The 14,612-nt window shown below is 44.2% G+C and overlaps 1 protein-coding gene across 1 annotated transcript in view; it reads left to right on the top strand.

Annotated features, from left to right (window-relative positions):
- Positions 1-14,612, top strand: part of TTYH2 (tweety family member 2) — a gene marked incomplete at its 3' end in the record, with an annotated part of 47,474 nt that overhangs the window by 6,002 nt on the left and 26,860 nt on the right. Inside the window, 2 exon segments of the mRNA XM_072403474.1 lie at positions 6,728-6,900; positions 10,617-10,728. Of these exon segments, the coding sequence (XP_072259575.1) occupies positions 6,728-6,900; positions 10,617-10,728 (285 nt within the window).

A 14,612-nucleotide genomic window follows, 5' to 3' on the forward strand; every position in this document is an offset into this window, starting at 1 on the left:
CTGTGCCCAGTTACTGGGTCTGTATACCTGCTGTGCCCATTATAAGGCCCCCCACCATCGCTGTGCCAGTTACTGGGTCTGTATACCTGCTGTGCCCATTATAAGCCCCCCATCATCCCTGTGCCCAGTTCCTATGTCTGTAAATCTGCTGTGCCCATTATAAGCCCCCCACCATCCCTGTGCCAGTTACTGTCTCTGTATACCTGCTGTGCCCATTATAAGGCCCCCACCCTCCCTGTGCCAGTTAATGGGTCTGTAAATTTGCTGTGCCCAATATAAGGCCCCCCACCATCCCTGTGCCAGTTACTGTCTCTGTATACCTGCTGTGCCCATTATAAGGCCCCCCACCATCCCTGTGCCAGTTACTAGGTCTGCTGTGGCAAATATGAGGCCCACACTATCCTTGTGCCCAGTTTCTGGGTCTGTACACCTGCTGTGCCCATTTTAAAGGGTTCCCCTTAGTCAGAGGTGTCTCCCTGCTGCAGCATTCAAGTTTTAGAAGGGATCAGGGTATCAGCCAACAGTGGGCCCTATGCAGAACTTAGGGCCCTATAGGAGCGCCATTAGCTGAGAAAGGTTTGGCACATTTTGCACCTCCGTTGATCAGGGGATGGTGATCAGGATCTGCTATTGGCTGGTGATATATACACCACTGAGGATACAGTGCATGGAACTCCCCTGACACCCTTTTTTAACTATCATATTACATTTGGGTGGAGTGACCCTTTAAATACTGTCCGGAGGACATAGTATACCAATGTCCTTATTGCTATAGTTGTCACCAGAACAGGAAGGAAGGAGATTTTTTTTCAATAGGCACACTTGGTCCGGTCTGAGATTTGCCTTTATTTCCTGTGTGAACGAACAGTAATAGGAAATCCCCCCAACAAATGTAGCAAATTTCATGGCACATTTAAGGCTGACAGGTTCACTTTGGAAGCTTAAGCATGCACAGGTAAATAAAGGGTGTGGTCAGTTATAGGTGTGGCTAAAACCACCTGTCTTTCTAGGCTGGTCACTGCACCCATGGGACAGACATATTACCATAATTTCCTAACTGTACAGGTAAATAATTAATTATTTCACCTGGAAAGATCGTTATTGATCACTTATAGCCAACAGGTGCACAGGTAAATAATGGGTGTGGTCAGGTATGGGCATGGCTAAAACACCTGTCTTTCTTAGCCACTGCACCCATAGCAGAGTCACAATTTTCATAACCGTACAGGTAAATAATGAATAATCATTATAGATAGATCGTTATTGATCATTTATGGCTGACAGGTGCGCAGGTAAATAGGTGGGCGTGGTCAGTTTTGGGCATAGCTAAAACACCTTTCTTTATAAGCTGATCTTAGAGTCACATGACCATAACTCCTACACCGTACATACAAGTCTATAATGAATGCACAGATTAATTATTGATAATTGTCACCCAAAAGAATCATTAGTGATCTTTTTTTTCTTTGAAAAATGAGGTGGGAGGGCACGGAAAACATCAAATGCAGTTAGTGATCTGGCAGGGGGGGCTTTAAGCATCTTCTTGCTAAAAGCATGGCTGGGGCAGTTAACATCACACTGGTAATGGAGGTCTTAAGTGCAAAGTGACCGGCTCAGCTACCATAATGGAGGATAATGAGGGGGAAGGGAGTTTAATATTCATCCATCCATTCATCCTGCAATTGGTGAGATTCACAAGCTCAGGATAGGGTGTAATGGGTTGGGGTTAATGATTCTCTGCTTCATCTGCATTTTGGGTATTGAGTTTAACCCTGTCATAGCCAAAACCCTTTTGCTGTCTTTTAAGCCAGTAAAAATGGTACCGGTATCTATTAATTAAAAAGATAATTATTTGTGTATCCAATGCAAAATTGTTATATATGGCTGACATCAGATTAGTTTCCATTTTTCAGACCATTTCCCTGCTTCCTGTCCTTAGGTGACAACACTCTTATTTCTGTGTCAATGGAGGAACCGTGTTGTCACCTTAGTACAGGGCTACAGGAAACCTCCCACAAGGGTAAGGTGTTCTGTAGTCCACGGACAACTTGAACAAGGCTAGTTAATGAGATTATAGTGCAGGGAGTTATCAGCCCACATTTGTGGCAGGATCATTAACACACATATATAACAAGAAAAAACTTGATGTGAAAAAAGATAAGGACCCCAAAGAATGAAAACGTGAAAGTTTAAATCAGAACTCCAGTTTAACACACTTCCTATAGGCAATGATACTTTGAGATCAGGTTGCATGATGATGGCACCTCAGGGGCGGGTCTATGACAACCTAGGCTTAGGCAGGAAGTTGAATGAGGATGGCAGTCATCAACCTAGAGGACTTTGGAAGCCTATTGGCTGCAAGCCATGAACAATAAACTTTAGGCAGATATAAAAGCATTGTAAGTAGAAGAATTTTGTTTGGTTTCATGTTTTTGCAATCCCTGTGCATGAGAGTGCAGAGAAGCAGCACAAGAATCCAATCATTTCCAATGCTAAAAGGGGGAGGAGGAGGCAGAGAGATGAGCTCACAATTGTGCTGCTTCTCCTTCACTGCCTAGTCACAACCTGAAGGCTGGTCTGTGACAGTCTGGGCTCAGAGGAAGTTGGTGGAATGATGCTTACCTGTCATTTAACTTGGGAAACTGAGGGCATCTGGTGAATATTGCAGCAAAAAGATTTTTTTTATGTATCTTTTGATCCTGAACAAAATAAGCAACATGCAACTTGTTTCAAAGGCCGTGCCAATCAGGCAACACATGACAATGGCTGAGCCAATCAGACAACATGTGAAAATAGTAAGGCCAATCAGGTAATGCGTGACAATGGCCGGACCAATCAAACGGCATGTGAAAATGGCTGAGCCAATCAGACGACATGTGAAAATAGTAAGGCCAATCAGGGAATGCGTGATAATGGCTGGGCCAATCAGACAGCATGTGAAAATAGTAAAGCCAATCAGGGAATGCGTAATAATGGCTGAACCAATCAAATGGCATGTGACAATGGCTGGGCCAATCGGGCCACGCGTGACAATGGCTGGGCCAAATCAGTGTGGCTGGGGCTAAAGTCCCGTTTCATTCTCTGTGCCTGAACCTAAAGCCAGGGGCATTAAATAAAGTTCACTTTTATGCCGTTCATGGCAAAGCAAAGGTTAATTTTATTCTTTTTAAAAATTAAGCCAATTGCTGATTGGTCGGTTTGAGTTACCGCATTACTAATGGAAAGGCTTCTAACTACCAATTTCACAGATATTTCCCACAGGCGGGGGTTGGGGGGGCATACAAGACAGCTGGGCTCACCCTTCTAAAAGCAATCCAGGGTCACTCTGAGGACATAGGGGTGGGGGGGGGGGTAATTATTTAGAAATTTTCATCATGCAGGTCAGTTTCCCAGCAGAGGTGATGAATTAATAATGGAGCAATTTCCAACCAGATGCTTTTACCTAAAAGGAACCCAATGGTGCCGCTAATATTAACCCTTGCAGATAGCAGAGGTACCAACATGCAAAATGGATCTGTACACAAAACTTTTTTTGGGGGAAGGAGTCAGACCCCCTGTTAGGTTTTACTATTTTAAGAAATTTTCCCTCACTTCCTGTACTGGGAACAACCAGCTCAGTGGTGCCAATGGCTGGCAAGGTGCTGGGAGCCACATGGGAACTGAACATAGCCCAATACCTGGCAGCAGGTCTGATTCCGCTGCCAAAGATCACATTAGTGCAGGAACCAATAGAAATCCTGCGCCAGGCTGGGATCAGGGGATCACATTCTTCATGCAACAATATCATCATATCTCTGCTACATTGTAACAAGTCACATGGTGGCTGCACAACCTCTGGGATCATTGCACATTGTGTGATCTCTGGGGGCATCTGAGTCCAGGTGGATGGTGACCCTGGCTGATGCCTGAACAAAGATGGCTCTGTGCTTATGGTGAGAAAATCAGATAAAAGCATTGTGGGGGGGAGGGAAATTCTGTGGTCTGTAAGTGGTAATAATGGGGGTGACTGTGGGGTGTCACCGTGTCACATGACCTTCTTTTGAGCATATATAATTTTTTTTTTGGAATTGTCCATTTTTTTTTGCAAATGCTTTAATCCCCTTCCCCCTGCTGTGCTTTTTCTTTCATTTCAACTTTTTGACCAATGTCAGGTAATTGCTGCCTCCATCTGGCTGCCCTCACGTGGTGTCTCCCAGCTGCGGACAGAGCATAACAGTGCCCAATCACAGCTACATATGTAAAAGAGGGGCAGCTGCGGGGATCTGCTGTTTGCTGGTGATCTATACCTTTAGGATTTGCTGCAGGTAAAGCTGCAGGGATCTGTTATTGGCTGGCGATATATACACCCCTGAGGATACAGTGCAGGGATCTACTATTGGCTGGTGATATATACACCCCTGAGGATACAGTCCAGGAAAAGCTGCATCAATGGAACCTCTCTCGGGACCCAGCATGCATCTCTCCAAGATCAAGGTATCCACACGTTGGCATTTGTTGCTGCCCCAAAATATAGGATTTCCTATCACTTGCTGTTTTCGGGACAATAATCACCGGGGACAGATAGGGACCTCCTCCATATCAGAAAAATGGCGTTCTTATCACGCGTTCCTATCACGCCACAATTAGGATCGGCTGAGTTTTATCCAAACTCGCTGTCGGCCACCTTTTGCAGCTTTTGGCCACTTTAGAATGTGGAGAACAATTACCCCATTCACATGAATGGAGCTTCTGATCATCAATTTAAGAAGCCTTGAGAAATATGGCGATCTCATCTCTTCCCACTTCCATTCTCCACTTTTTTATCTAAAAAAAAGAAGCTCTGCATTTATTTATTGCATTCCAATTCTTGGATAAGTCTCATGGTGACCAGTTATTAATATTATTATTAATAAAAAGCAGGATTTATATAGCAACAACATATTACGTAGCCCTGTACATTAAATTGAATTAAATATTAATATTATTAATAAACAGGATTTATATAGCGCCAACATATTATGCAGCGCTGTACAATAAATAGGGGTTGCAAATGACAGACTGACACAGGAAGAGGAGAGGACCCTGCCCAGAAGAGCTTACAATCTAAGAGGTTCTCTTTTTATACAATTTCCATGGAAAGAATCACATTGTTCCTAATATAAAACAGGCGAATATTCTGTGGCCGCAGATTCTGGATATCACATGGGGGGGAGGAAAAAAACATTTCATCAACATTGTGACTCAGAAAACAGGAAGTATTTGGTTGAAAGTTAGAATATAGAGGCCCCGCCCACATCCTAGCACGTGGGAAAAAAAGAGTTAAATAGCATTAAAATATTTTTTAATGCCATTTAACCCTTGCAGTGCCGGGGGAGCTTTGAATTGAGTTTGAGGGAAGAAATCAGTCAGTCAAGTTTGTATTGCTGTCTGTGTCCCCACCATGGGGATAGCCTTCTTCTATTGGTGATCATCCAGAAAGAATCCAGAATGTCAGTGTTGTCACCAGAACAGGAAGTGATACCATATCTTTTTTTTTTCTATTACTTGGAATTTTTTTTTCTTTTTAGAATGCAGAAGTGCAGGGCTGGATCATGTGACCCTCATGTGAACTCTATAAAGCGCCCCCTTCCTGTGTCTCCTATAGGCAGATACCTAGCTTGCCAAAATCCAATCCTAGGCACAGAAAAAAGCTGCCGAACTGTTGAGGACATTTCACCCTTTGTTCCTCGAAAAGGAAAGCAGAGTAGACACACTCGGGTTGTTCCAGGTTGTTTTATAAATCCACCTACCGATGTGATGTCATCAGCTATGAATGTGACATCATCACCTAGGTCATTGACATTGGGTATCATTGATGTCATCACTCATGACGCTGACATCATTACCTGTGACATCATTCGCTACCACTGTGACGTCACCGCATAGGGCGGTTATGTTATCTCCTCCCACTGTGACATCATCCCCTTGTATTTGAGGATGCCCCGGGCACATTAGACTGTGCCTATGGTTGGGGTAACAATAAAGGTCACCTGATCCACCCAAAAATCAGCCAGGACACTCATCTTGTGCTATCTTTTTAATTTTTGGTGACAACGCAAGAGCTTATCTAAACAAAAGGGACTGAGTGTTGTCACCCTGTAACAGGAAGTGCCTGAATCAGAACCTTCATGGCGGGATCCCCAGTGATTATTGTAAGGAAATATTACAAATGTAAAAAATGCAAATTTCATTTTTTTATAGAGACCTTTTTTTACATTTTATATGATTTTTATTTGTATTGATTGGTGCTTTGCTCTTTGTTTGCCGCCTGCGGCTTCCACCAGACCCCCCAACCCCCACCCCCCATTGAATTTGATGACCTTTCAGCTGTGGTGTTCTGTTGTTGTCAGCCACAGTTTCCATTGTTTGCTGAGTGACTTTATCATCTCACATTGACGCCAACAGGTGTCATGTGACCACCCAGCGTTGTGTTTTTCTCCGTTATAATTGCTGCTAATTTTCTGACCGCCGTGGAATAACCTCAGCCAAATATTAAAACCTTTGTTAGGTTGTGTACAGCACTACTCCTCAGACAGTGCCATAGGTAGCAACCCATAATGCTTCTTTATATAAAATTGCCATTAACTGCACCCCAGCTGAAGTTTCACATCAGGCAGACAGTGGGAGTGGTTACTGTTAAAGGAGCAGATTGAAAATTTTAAGTCCCTTTGGTAGAACAATGCTCACTGATCTCTCCCTCTCTCCGCAGTCTCTGCTATTCTGGGCTCTCGTCATCGCCGGCTGCGCCTTCCTCAACCTCGTCTTCGTCAGCATCTATCTCATCTGCTTCTGCTGCTGCAAGAAAGATGAAAGCCTGGAAACCAAGAGGCCGCGTTCGTGCTGCGTCACCTGGACCGCCACCGTGTCGGGTCTGCTGTGCTGGTGAGTTCAACCATTTCCATTCAGAAGGGAGAGCTGTCTGTGCAGCCAAATCAACCAATCAGATACTGCTGTATCTGCAGTGGAAGCTAACTGATTGCTCGGTTTAGGCAGCTCAGACAGTTCTGGCTTCGTACAGCCTGCCAATGGGATTGAGCAATGTACAGGTCACATGGTGCTGGGGGATCCCTTAATCCCGTGCCCATTATGAGGGTCTTCCATCATCCCTGTGCTGAGTTTCCAAGTCCTCACCCCTGCTGTTCTGACATCTGTGTTATCCAATCAGATTTTTCCATTCCATAAGCAGGGGATGTCTGTATTAAATAAAAAGATACATTGTTATTAAATCCAACCAATCAGCATACAGGAATCCTTTAAGTCATGTGATACATCAGTGCAGCATTGCCCATATATGGTAAAGATCAGTACCTGAGCAGCCCCTGTGAGTATTGCACTGCATGGATATATAATGATGTATTTGCATCGGTTGCAATTATTTGTTACATTCTTTCCTGCTCATATGTCACCCTGACCCCCCCCCATTGCTCATCCCTGGGGGGTCAGAGGGTTGTTCTGACCATGAACCTTTTTGATTAGATTTTGCTGTGTGGAAGGGCTTAGTGTGGGGATTGTGTCTGTAATCCCGAGCTGTTGATCTGCGTGGCTTGCTTAGGGGTTGTATGGGGGGTGGAATGACAGGTCAGCATCACAGCGAGGGGCACAGGCCGCGTCTGTCACACCACCACCATAAGAATTAATCGCCACCCCCTCTGCCCTCCAGCTGCTTCTCATTCCCAACATTTTATTCCAAATATAACCCAACCACCAAAATCTCACATAAACCATAAAATTAAAATCTTTGTAAGGTGACAACGCTTTCGCCGTGTACCAGTTCTGCTCCTGTGTTGTCACCATGCCACAAAGCAGACAAGCAGATACACATTTCCAAAGTTGTCACCATTTATTTTACCTTTGCAGTCCTCGGCTATGGTGGCTTTTCATGTTTCAGGCATGGAACATTTGCAGCAAGTGGAGAAAATACCTGTTGATCCTGCCAGATAAGCAGTGCCATTGTCACTTCCTAAAAACCTGGGTGACAACCCTGCCTCCTTCATAGATAGAGAGGGGTAGGTGTTGTCACCAGCATTGGTTCTGGGTTCATTATTGTCATCCCTGCATAAAGAGAACCTGTCACCACCCCATATAAGATTACATGTGCATTGCATTTATGTTATGCGTTTTATTCACCTGTGAAAGCCTACCTTGTGTGGACATCCCAAAGCCCTGCGTGTCAGCAGCCCATGCAAACCCAGAGCTTCCACTAGGGGGCTGTATAAAGGGGTTGAGATCTTGGGTGACAGGTTCTCTTTAAAGAGACCCTGTCATATCACTTAAGATTTGAATATACTCACCTATGTCCCCTTTGCAGCCTCAGCTCTCAGCAATATGTCAGGTGCCACGCCTTATTCTTCCAATGGTCCCAATGTTGTGGTGGAAGGGTCATATAAAAAATCCAATGAAACACTTTTATTCCACAGACACCTGGATATGGCTCTCACAGCAGCAGGAGTGTAGTAGTACACGTGTAACATTTGGCTTTCTCCATTGTGTGTTGTATTAAAATCCCATTATAACGCAAGCGCCGCGAGCTGCAGAGAAGAACGATCGCAGCCGATGATTGATGCCGCTTAATGATGACAGGTTGGGATCAGCAGAGACGCAGCGCGGGGCGGAGGTTCAGCGCTGAGCGAAGAATTGGGCTGTCGGAGGGAGAAGCTTATATAACAGACGCTGTTGGCAATTTTTTTTTTCTTAACAAGACTGAAAATAGCATCGTGTGTTATCTCTGATTTGTAATGGGCTCGGAGCGGGGATGGTCGGCGCAGCGAGTGGATTGGATGAATCGGACGGCACGTTGATGACATCATACATCAAATCCTAATTAACGGGAAAGACGTTTCATTTGCTGATACCATGTATCAAATAATTGTCATTTTTATTTTAGTATATTGTTGTCACTTTTTTGTTTTTTTATAATTTGTTGAATCTCAGTGCTGCCGATTTCCTGCAGCCGCTTCCTGCCCCCATGTATTACAACAAGGTGGTGCCATCTTTGGTCAGGCATCATCCAGGGTCCTGGACAGATATCAGTTCACAAATGACCCAATTCTGAAAATTCATAAATGTCCGACGTTGATCAACGTTGCCCGGAGCGAAGAATAAAATTTTCCATAGCGCAGCGTTTCCCTGCTGAGATCTTTTACCGTTTCTGTAAATTGGGCCCCTTGAGTTTGATGTTCTGCTGTTAATGGGTCCATATGTTAGGGCCAGACGCCTCTTCCCCTCCCCCCTGCATTGTAGCATTCATGTGGATAAGTAGCTGAGGGCGACCCTGGAGGTAAGTCTTCTACTCCAGATATGTCGGAGGAGGTTAGTGAAGCTCCATCAGCACTGAATCCCTGATATCTGCTAATTGCTCCGGCTGAGAAGCTTCTGATTTTTGTACGGAGCCGGCCTTGTGTTCAGGACGTAGCCCGGGGCTCCCCCCAGGACCAGGGACATAAATGACATATGTATGAATTAGGCCAATGGACTTACAGCTGTGCTGGGTGGGATGGAGAAGGATGAAACCGCTTTGTAGATCTGTTATTATCACTGGAACGTGGATTCTGATTGGTTCCGGCATGAACGGTCACCCACCTTGGTGCCAACTTTTATATAAACCTGGTGCAGCTTGTAAATCTGCCAGTGTGGGTGAATCAGAAAAACCTGCAAGGACTTTCCACCTCCCTGGTGGTTACTTGGATGATACCATACACACACAATGGCCCCCATATACATTTAAAGGGATACTCCACTATAAAGTTATGTTGTAGGTGGTCCCCTCTGACTTTTATGTCCTTAATTCCTAACACCTTGGGCTTTCTAGCAAAGTGTCTCCTTTTGCGTTCTCCATCATAACAAATAATGGGCACAGCAAGTGTGGCAACTCAGCACAGGCATGGTAGGAGTCCTTTTATTGGGCACAGCAGATGTACATATACAGAAGCTCAACAGGGGGAACTTTGGAAGTCCGCACGTGTGCCAACCCAAGAACTCGCATAGGGATAGTGGGACCCTCATAATGTGTACAGCAGGTGTACAGATCTGGGAACTCCCCAGGGGGAACTTTGGAGGTCCTATTAATGGGCACACTAGGTGTGCCAATCCAAGAACTTGGCACTGCGATAGAGAAGGCTTCTCATAATGGGCACAGCAGGAGTGGAGAGCCAGGAATTCATCAAAGAGGTGATGGCAGCCCATGATAATGTGTACAGATCCTGCACCCTCACACAGGAATATTGGGAACCCCTCATAATGGGCACAAGGCGTACAGACCCTGGAAATCCAAACAGGGATGGTAGGAACTCCTCATAATGGGCACAGTAGGTATTCAGACCTCAGACTCCACACGGGAATATTAGGAACCCTTCATAATGCGCACAGTAGGCATACAGATCCTCAAACTCCATATAGAAATAGTAGGAACCCCTCATAATGGGTACAGTATCTATACAGAGCGTGGAACTCCACACAGGAATAGTTGGAACTCTTCATTATGGGCACAGTAGGTGTGCGGATTTAGGAATTTCAGCTCAGACTTGCAGACTTGTGATTACAGAGCAGGAATGATTGTAATAAATAGCAACTGACATTTGTTTTTTCATTCTGCTTTTCAGTGCCGCGGTGGGCATCGGTTTTTATGGAAACAGCGAGACCAATGATGGCATTTACCAGCTGACTTACTCCCTGGATGATGCAAATCACACCTTAGCTGGGGTGGACAATCTGGTAAGTGTTCCCGTGTTGCTGGACAGATGTAAGTACACCATCATGTGTGGGACCATATGTTGTCACACATTGTATAGTACCAGTGGGCTGCTTTGTGAGACTGATACAAGAGACAGGGGCAGCTGTTTCAGTCCATGCAGAGCGGGCACTCCAGGCTTTTCCACCAATTTGCTGCTGCTGTGAAATTCCTTTGGACTGTGACTAATGGAGATCTCTGTTGGGAAATGGCCGTGCCGTCTACTTAGAGCCATCTGTCTGCGAGAGAGAAGCTGCATGGAAAAAATGGCAACTGGTTGGAAGACATGCCAAAGCCGTAAAGCTGACCTGGCACAGCTGTCTGCTAAAAAGTGCCATTGAAGGAGCCTTGCGGGCAGCCATTGGTTGGAAAGAAAATTAGGGATTCAAAGGAAAGTTTTATATAAGTTGCACTTTGTGTCCAAAATCACAGGCGGCCAACAGTCATGGCTCCGGTGCCATTGTTTTTTTTGTCCCTCATCGTCTTCAGGGACAAGGAAATGCTGCTGGAAACCCATACAGGGTGCCAATGTTTCCTCAATCTGAATTGCAATTTTTTAATAATCTGATTTGGGTAAAGAAACTTCTAATATTCCTTACACAAGCCTGATTTCCTGTCCAGCATTTCCATAAACAAAATAATTGTCAATTTTTATTGAAATGCAAAGGGGTGAATGTGCTCGTGTTAAGTTTGATCAGAGTTAAATCTTGATCAGGTGAATGTTCTTTAATGTTATCTGATATTCCAATCAAATCTCAGTGAATCATTGAAAACATCTCCCGATATATGTCTGTTTTTCTCATCTCTCTTTATTATCCCCCCATTTCCTTTGTCTTTCATACACTCCCCAAATTTCATCTGCCTCTTTCTACCTTTATTCTCTTCTATTTCCTCTCCTATCTTTCTCTTTCTCTCCTTATTCCATATCTCTCACTTTCCCTTGTTCTCCGTTTTTCCTTCATCCAACCTCGCTTCCCCTTCTTTCTTTCAACAATCTAACCTTTTCTCTCTCTCTCCTCTCTGTCTATTTCTATTGTCTAATCTCTCTCGTTCTCAGTTCACTCTCTTTCTCTATTCTATCTCTCTCTCTTTCTATTCTTGCTCTCTATTCTCTTTCTTATTCTCTCTCTCTCTATTCTCTCTCTATCTCTATGTCAATTCTCTCGCTCTATTTTCTCTCTCTCTCTCTGTCTATTTCTATTGTCTAATCTCTCTCGCTCTCTACTCATTCTCTCTCTCTCTCTCTCTCTCTCTCTCGCTCTCTATTCATTCACTTTCTCTATTCTCTCTCTCTTTCTATTCTTGCTCTCTATTCTCTTTCTTATTCTCTCTCTCTCTCTCCACTCTCTCTCTTTCTATTCTCTCTCTCTCTCCCTCTCTCTCTATTTTCTCTCTCTCTCTCTCTTGCTCTCTCTCTCTCTCTTGCTCTCTCTCTCTCTCTCTTTCTCTATTCTCTCTCTCTTGCTCTCTATTTCTCTATTATCTCTCTCTCTTGCTCTCTCTTTCTCTCTCTCCTCTCCCCCCCCCCCCCTCTCTCTTCTCTCTCCTCTCTCTCTTCTCTCTCCTCTCTCTCTTCTCTCTCCTCTCTCTCTTCTCTCTCCTCTCTCTCTTCTCTCTCCTCTCTCTCTTCTCTCTCCTCTCTCTCTCTCTCTCTCCTCTCCCCCCCCCTCTTTCTCTCTCCCCCCTCCCCCCCTCTCTGTGTTTCCAGCTATAATTTGGTAATGACATCCATCCATGTGTCCAGTGATGTTCGTTAGTCATGCAGACTTTTTCTTGCAGTAATATCACACATTGTTCCCCTTTCTCACTCTTAGTCAGTTTTTACCAACTGAAACCAATGCACGCCATAAACAACACTGCACAATGAAATAAAATCACAAATCCGCCTTTGTGATATAAAAAGAGATATGGCACATCAATCCTTTCCCAGTGTGACAGTGACAACAGAAATGACTTTTCAGTAACTGTTACAGTAATAACTCCAAGTAGTCGATGAAAATACGTTCCGGTGTTTAAGCAGCTGTTCATTTTTACAAGGCTGAGCTGCCAGTTTGGTGCCCGGCCCTCCTCCTTATATAAGATGTAATCACAAGAAAAAGCTATTCAGCCCGCTCCCTTTTTGATCCGAAATAAATGGCAGCGAAAGGCCGTCACGTCTTATTAAAAGAAAGAGAAGTCATGGCGTTGCTGCGCTCGCAGCTCGGTGGGATTCTGCATACAGATAAAGTTACAGCAATTTGTTGCATGAAAAAGTCCATTAAATTCAGCTGTTCATACCGCTAATCCGGCAGCAGATGATCCGGGTAAAAGACAAAAAGACCCATTGGAGGATGCAAAGAATATTTCCAGCTTTGTCTGGCAGCAGTCAATTATTGATTTATTCCTCATTTATTAATAAAGTGATATGCTGCCAATCTCTGCACCCACTCATATCAGTCCCTGTCCCCCGGAGCTTACAATCTAATGTTATTGAGGACAGTAGGAGGTGAAGCCAATTAATTGTCTGGTTTGTAATTGGCCTTGGAAGTAAAATTACACAATTATCCAAGAGTAAACATGCACACCAGAGCTACAGAGGATTAGTGCTAGCCACCTTGCATATCCTAAACTTGTTTTACTTGTAGTTTAATGAATACCAGCAAGAGTATTTACCTGGAGGTCCAATGCATGATATGGTTTTATTATGCTTTGTTTCTCTGATTACAGCTCAGCACTTATCTGCGAAAGCCCCCTGCCTCAGAAGTAATATTTGCTATTTTTGTAATACTCTTCCAAACTTCTGACCAATCACAAAATGCCCAGGGTCCTCTACATTCTTTACCCTTTGACATATTGACATCAGGGCTGCTCTCTGCATTGTAAATCTGGAATGTGGAGGGGTAGGCTGGCCTTTGACACCCTTCACTTACACCATGTTGTAGGTCTCCTAATGTGCGTCATTCATTCCGTAAGACTGGGGGCATCTTGTGGCAAGAAGAGGGTAATGCAGAGGGCAGCTCCTTATAGAAGTTGAGCACTGCAAATTTTTTTTTTATGCCTAAAATGATGTATCCCGATTTAGTTGTTTTTTTTTTTCACCGTAATATAAAAAGCCAACTCGTTTCAGAGGATAAAGGAGCTCTTCCTCCGGGCTGTAAAAGATGAACAGGAAAAATAAGTCTATAGACCCTGCTACATTACCGAAAGACTTTTATTGCAAAATAGTGCAAAGGTAACATCCCATAGAGATGCAAGGCAAGACTTTTGTTGTATGATGTGTTGTATGTTCTAAAGAGAGGCAGTTATAAGGAGGTGCAAAGGGTGCCACTGCACTGGGACCTTCGTAAACCATCATAGGCCCCAAATCGGCTCTGCACAAGGGCCCCACTGGTTCTACAAAACTATTCCCAACAAATCAGCAATATAGTAATGTGTAATATTATATAATCACCAACCCCTAGAAATAAATTAATAAATAAGCCTGCAGCTGCCATGCATTGCCTGGAAAGCGCTGGATCAGGGAAGCCAAAGTCTCTGTGCAATTTATATTGCTGTATTTTGCCGTTGGATTACCCATTGTACAATCTCTTAGCGTGAGATTAAGTGAGTGGCGTGTAATATTTTCGTGAACACGAGTGCGCGGTGTTGGCTGCCTCAGATAACATGCAAACAAAACCTCTGACGCATCCTGTTAGTATTATTTCCTCAATCGAACAATGGCGGTTGCGGCTTTGCTCGCTGAGTAAAAAGAGAAGCTTTCAGCCGAGGCAGCTTTATTTCTGTGTGGAGATGTTGCTGCAATTTATAGAGAGCTGGGATGGTGTTATAGTGTTTATAATCCTCTCCATGCTCCCAATTCCTCTCTCTGGAGGACAGAATGCTCCCTCCA

Source organism: Pyxicephalus adspersus, chromosome 3 (assembly GCF_032062135.1).
Source record: "Pyxicephalus adspersus chromosome 3, UCB_Pads_2.0, whole genome shotgun sequence".
NCBI lineage: Eukaryota > Metazoa > Chordata > Amphibia > Anura > Pyxicephalidae > Pyxicephalus > Pyxicephalus adspersus.